The following is a 6,000-nucleotide window of genomic DNA, read 5'->3' on the forward strand; positions in this document are numbered from 1 at the left end:
AATGTTGTTTTCGGAATCAGCACCCTAAATTTAGTAAGAAATGATAAACAACGATCTGAAAAATGTCGAATATGATATCAAGTTTACACAAGCCCGATTGCAAACTGCCATTGAATCGTTTCATCCATTTTAGGAAGATTTAAACCAAAATTTAAAAAAAGCTGGAATCGACATCATGATAAATTTTTAAGCATGATGAACACTATCCCAACATTCAGTTGATACAAAATGTGCAATGCAAACTTTGGCTTATCCAATGAGTTTAAATATTCAGTTAAGTATAAGTTGCTTAAAAATAGTTATAAGAGATAAGGCAATTGACCATTGATTTAATATTCAAGATTATGCGTTTTATATTTTTTTTTTCCGGAAAATACTTTTTTTTTTTTTCAAAATTTATAGGTCTTTGTTATCAAATTTGATTAAGATTAAGTCCAACGAAAACTCTGAATATGGAAAGTAGAAGCTATAATCTAAAATTTCTATGGTGTTTGGTATTAACAGCATAAGTCCATTTTTTTTTTCGAAAATGAGTTAAGTATGCAGAACTATTAAAAAAAAATCTATTTTCGTTTGTTCTTAACAGCATAACTCTAAGTAAACTAGTTCCAAAGATATTCAATGGCCCTAACCACACTTAACTCCTTTTTCTAAAATTATGTTTGATCAAAATGCCATAACTCCAACTTTTGCTGTTTTGGTCTAAACAATATATCTTACCAAAAATATATTAATAGGTACGTTTAAAAATAAATTTTTTTTACCTTATTTGTTTAAATATTTTGAAAAAAAAAATTGCATCCCAATATATTAGTATTAAATAAAACATTTTTTAAAATGCATTTATTTAAAAAACGACGATTTTATAATTATGTTGTTAATAACAAACTCCATAGATTTGATCTCATAAATAGGTAGGAGATGTATAAATCGCGCAGTCCCTAGTCGAGGGGTATTCAAAAAATAAAGTTCAATGACAATGCATTTTTAAAAAAATTATAATAGTACCAACAAAATTACTAGCCACCTTAACGTTTGATTGCATTTTAGTTTCCAAAGAACTTTCATCTAGGGAGCACTGTGGCGTATGTGTAATTGTTTTTTTTTTTGCAGAAAAAGTTAAACAGTTGATGATTTCTATTATTTTGAATCTTATTTTTCCACGCCCCAACATAACTTTTCCTTTAAGTGATGTGTTGGGACTGAATTTTGATCAAACCGAAAATAATGAATTAAGAAAATCCACATTCGAAGATCATTTTTTCAAAACACAATTACAAACTATATAAAAAAAAAGACAAATCATTTAGTAAAAAGAATTTGCATTTAATTCATTTTTAAGTGTTGAAATGTTTTAAAGCTATCAACATAATTAATAATCATTAGTTTCTCTAACATAATTCTGCAATAGTACCAAAGTGAAAAAGTACAAAATTTCCAGCAAAGATATCATACTCATTCCCACAAACAAGCTAAAAGAACTACCTAGGTTACCTAAAAAAAAAAAAATAATAATTAAAACTACAAAACCGAGGAATTTTTATGAATGATCATACTTATTAAATCAACAATGTCTGAAAGAGTGTCTCTGCGTAATCTCCGGTACACTTGTGAGTTCATAAAAACGTGTAGAACTGTAAAGTTTTCTTGTATGCCATGGCTAGAAATATAATTGGAATTGTTCAAAATTAAAAACTTGAAATATTAAGACTTTCACACTTCTAAAGCTTTTTTTTTAAATTTTGGTTAAAATCTTACTAAAATGGATCAAACGATTCAATGGCAGTCTGCAATCGGGCTTGTGTAATCTTGATATCATATTCGACATTTTCACAACTATTGGGGCAATAGCAAGCGCTAGTAGTTTTTATTGTTTGATTCCTATCAACTGTGGCCTCTACAAAAAAACGAAAAAAAAATCGCATATTTTAGGAATTAAAAATCGCTGTGTAAACAGACCTTTATCATTATAAATACCAAAATAACTGTAAGTCTTATACAAGCACGGTACATTTGTAAAATTACAAACTGGTACTTTTACCCTTTTCGTATGATACAAGTAATTAACACATTTACAAGATTCAAAAGTTGTCGCGACACGACACTCAAATTCACAATTATCGCTGTTGTAGACCGAAAAATAACGCATACTATGCTCATGATTTAGAAGACATTGTCGATCTTCAACAGAAAGAGCTTTAAAATCTTCCGAACACAATATTTCAGTTGGTCGAATCATAGCGTAGATCTCTCGATTTTCTGGAATCGAATTTGATGTTGATGTGCGATGCGGGAAGTCTTGGTTTTGATGGACAAAAAGTTCATTTTCCGATGATAGAAATTGATCAAGTCTCTGTTGATTTGGTTTGGTGTTTTTTAAAATTACTGTCATTCCACCTGCTGGCCCAAAGGTTCTAGCACGGTAATTTTGAAATGGTATCCTGAAAGTTGAATAATTTTTTTTTTTAATGAAAAATTTAGTTTATTTATTTTTACCCAGAGGTCTTGAAATTAAATGAACAGCAAAATCCGTTAAAAGTTCTTGCAGGATTAAACAATTGAGAACATGGCATAATTTTCGATTGGAATCGACAACGATAGAGAAGATCTGAACAATTCCATCGGATGAGTTCTAAAAATGTTGGTGTTGTCAAATTATTGCCAGTGGCCATGTCTTGAAGAATTTTGAGTTTTCTTTCATCGAAGATTCTCACTTTTCCGACTATAACATAAAGCTGATCAAGAGCTTGAATTGCTTCATCAAAACTAACATTTTTCGGAAGAGTTCTGAAAAGTTAACTAAAGTTAGAAGTTTTATTCATGAAATAAGGCAAAGTTCTCTATTTTCTATCCTTATACTTACAAATTTTGAAATATTTTTTCAACTGCTGGCAAATTGTACATAGTTGAAGGACAAATCGTCACAGCTGGAAACATTAAATTTGTCAATGGAGTATGATCGCTTTCGATGTTCATTCTTATTGGATTGCTTGAAAATTCTCTGTAGAATACGACGACCATTGCATTAGCACAGAAGAACATTGTAACAACAATGATCACCCATATGAATCTTTAAAAAAATGCAAATAATTTTAATTCATTAAGGGCCAATTTTTCAATAGTCAGTTAAACAGTCAGTTAGTACTTATTCCTAAGGATAAAGAAAAAATCAATTTTTCAACAGGCAGGTATAGCTTTTTCCTAAGAATAAAACTATCTGCTTCTTTCAGAGACGAATAAAAATTATTCTAAGGAATAATCTCAACAAAAATATTGTGTCAGTTGTCAAAGCTGTTTTGAAACAATTTTCAAAAAAATACAGTGGAAAACAAGAAAACAAAAACAATCATGAATAAAAATGACGTTTAATTTTAAATATTTTTGAATTTGACAATTTTTTTTTGTTATTCTGTAGATTAAATTAATATTGATTGAAAAATTCAATGTTTTTATCTGATGGTTTATGAGCCTAACAACTTTATTCGTCGAACAGTTAACTGACTGTTTATTAGAAGATTGAAAAATTGGCTCTAAGTAATAAAAATTATTATATTTTAAGGACTCACTTTCCAAAAAAATTCGTTTCTTTATCATGAAAATATTTAATTCCATGAATACTACTGATTTCACAAAATTCTTTAAAAGTTTTCGAAAATGCACGTCGAAAACGACCAAATTTTTTAAACACTAAATATTCATGTGCAACGAAAACTGCCATGTTATTCAAAGTAAAGTTGGATCATTAATGATAGAAGTTTTTGTTTGTTTCCAGGATATAAAAAGAGAACATCTTTTTGAAATTATAGGAATACCTTCATAAAATTTAAATAGAAATCGATTCTAAATATAGGATTGTCAAATTACAGTCACTCTTCAATGGTAGTTAGAATGAATCCTTGATTAAGTAATTGATGGCCCTTCTCATGATAGTTAAATATCACAGCTGAATCGTCCGTTTGTGCTTCATGTGTATATAATTTAGTAGGATTTTCTGTAATAGCTCACACCTATTTTGTAGTGTTTTGAGTTTCTAGAGGCTTAATGACTAATATTAACAGAATTCTAATAAAGGCAATACATTTGATTTAAACATTTTTTAATACATATTGTAAAATTAAAAAAATAAAAGATATGCCTACAAATTATAAAAAATATGAAACTTAAAAGAGCCACAAATTGAGAGTTATAAAAGAGTTTTTAGTTTTATCGCCGGTTGATAACCCCCAAAAAAATTGCAGTCTGGCTCTTCGATCTGTGATGTAATAAAGTTTATTGCATTTTAACTCCAAATCCAAAAGTGGAAATTTGAAAGGAACTGCGAGATCAGATGTTTAGGTTATATAGAAATCTTTAGATTTTATTTTTCAGCACTTCGGAATTAGATTTGTAATTAAAGGGCAACAAAATTTCACAGACTCGCAGACCGAAGATGAACCCTCAACAAATGATCATCAAAAGTCAATTGTTCAGATTAGTTAATCAGCGCTATAAATTCAATAGTACTTAAATGTTTAAGAGTTAGGTACGTATACGCCACAGTGGCCTTGACATAAAAGCTGTGTAGTAGAAAACTACTTGTGTAGTGAGACATATTTCTGTCTTTTTTTGTAAGTAACTTTAAAATTGTAGTGCTTATTTTTGTTGGAGTGTGAAAAAATTGGGCCTTAATGTTAATTGACAAAATATTTTAAAATTTTTCATTTTATTTAAGAGGAAAACATTTTTTTTTTTAAACTTTGTTTATGTCGATTTTTTTTGAAAAATTCTTTGTTGTAGAAGAAATAAAATGGCATAAACTTTAGTTTGGAGGTGAAACCATTGTAATTTAAAATAATTTCTTGAATTTTTTAGGAATGGAATGTAGATTCTTTAAGAATAATTATTTGGGAAAAGGGTGTATTTTTTCAGGGAGAAGAAAAATTTATCTGGATCATTGCTAAAAAACTGTTATTTAAATTGTGTCCAATGAATAATAACTTAATATTTTGCATATGAACCAAGGATTTTGAGAGAACAAACAATTATTTTGAATGAAAATGGTGTTTTTAGGAGGGAGTAATTAGACCCAAAGAGAGTTAAAAACAAAAAATAGAATCAAAGTGTATTAACCCTCTCTACCGCATACTAACCCATATATGGTTTATTGATTTCATATCGATTTATTCCCGTTATATTGCACCAAATGTCAAAAAGAAAATATTATAATAAAACTATGTCTATTTTTTCATAAATAACCGGTTTTTATTATCAGTAAGAGAGTCCTTATTCTGAAATAATCTCATTGTTTCAAGAGCATGTGTGAAGGTCAAGTCAGTGAATAAAAGTGTGTACTTTTCGATTGTTTTTTTTTATAAGAAACAAGTAATTTGCATCCAATTAAAAATATGTTTCGTATGTATTTATTATACTTTTATATGTTTACGAAGTTCGTTTTTTGTTATAATAATTTTTGTCTTTTTTTGACGTTTTTTCCAAAACACCATATATGGGTTATCATGCGTTGGTGACTTACATTACTGATTTTTGTGGGATTTTTATTTTTTTTTGTAAAATGAATTCGAAGACTTTCTATAGAACAAATAAGTGTGTAAATGCTATAACTGTGATGGCTTTCGAAGTGATGACGATAGCTTCAGATTTTGGCCCTTTTTAACATCAAACAAGCCATATTCGAGCACTTATGCAAATCTGTAAAACCTACAATGTCACGAAAAAGAGGACAACCTTCAACTTTGGCAGGTGATCAAAGCAGAGATGGAACAAAACAAAGTTGAGGGAGTTATACAAGTCACGGAAGTCCATCCCCATCTTATCCCGAAACTTCAATTCACTCACAACATCAACCAAGGGCAAAAGTCGTTGAATTCAGTGCGAACTGGAAAAATCGACCAAAAAAAAGCCAATATGTAAAATTTGCGGAATTAAGACGTACACAATGTGTAAAAAATGGAATGTGTTCTTCTGCTACAATGATAAAAGAAAGAGTTTGAATAAATTCCA

General features: G+C 29.1%; 1 protein-coding gene across 2 annotated transcripts; it reads right to left on the bottom strand.

Annotated features, from left to right (window-relative positions):
- Positions 1-1,328: 1,328 nt before the first annotated feature.
- Positions 1,329-4,624, bottom strand: LOC129918981 (sodium channel protein Nach-like). 2 transcript variants are annotated; one of them, XM_055999752.1, is made up of 7 exons: positions 3,567-4,624; positions 2,864-3,070; positions 2,497-2,787; positions 1,960-2,441; positions 1,759-1,897; positions 1,557-1,660; positions 1,329-1,494 (listed from the first exon to the last, which is right to left on the bottom strand). In XM_055999752.1, exons 1-7 carry the CDS (start codon positions 3,716-3,718, stop codon positions 1,373-1,375), a joined length of 1,497 nt encoding a protein of 498 aa, XP_055855727.1. In that variant the 5' UTR covers positions 3,719-4,624; the 3' UTR covers positions 1,329-1,372. The 2 variants fall into 2 exon arrangements, with proteins under 2 accessions (XP_055855727.1, XP_055855728.1); XM_055999753.1 differs by having other exon boundaries at positions 1,978-2,441; positions 3,567-4,621.
- Between the last annotated feature and the right edge of the window lie 1,376 nt (positions 4,625-6,000).

Source organism: Episyrphus balteatus, chromosome 4 (assembly GCF_945859705.1).
Source record: "Episyrphus balteatus chromosome 4, idEpiBalt1.1, whole genome shotgun sequence".
Taxonomy (NCBI): Eukaryota; Metazoa; Arthropoda; class Insecta; order Diptera; family Syrphidae; genus Episyrphus; species Episyrphus balteatus.

Bases quoted from the DNA above. Each gene is read 5' to 3' on its own strand.
- LOC129918981 (XM_055999752.1), bottom strand. From the start codon at position 3,718: ATGGCAGTTTTCGTTGCACATGAATATTTAGTGTTTAAAAAATTTGGT. The intron at 3,071-3,566 runs GTGAGTCCTTAA...ATTTTTTTAAAG, and splicing joins GAAACGAATTTTTTTGGAAA to ATTCATATGGGTGATCATTG. The intron at 1,661-1,758 runs GTAAGATTTTAA...TTATATTTCTAG, and splicing joins GAATCGTTTGATCCATTTTA to CCATGGCATACAAGAAAACT.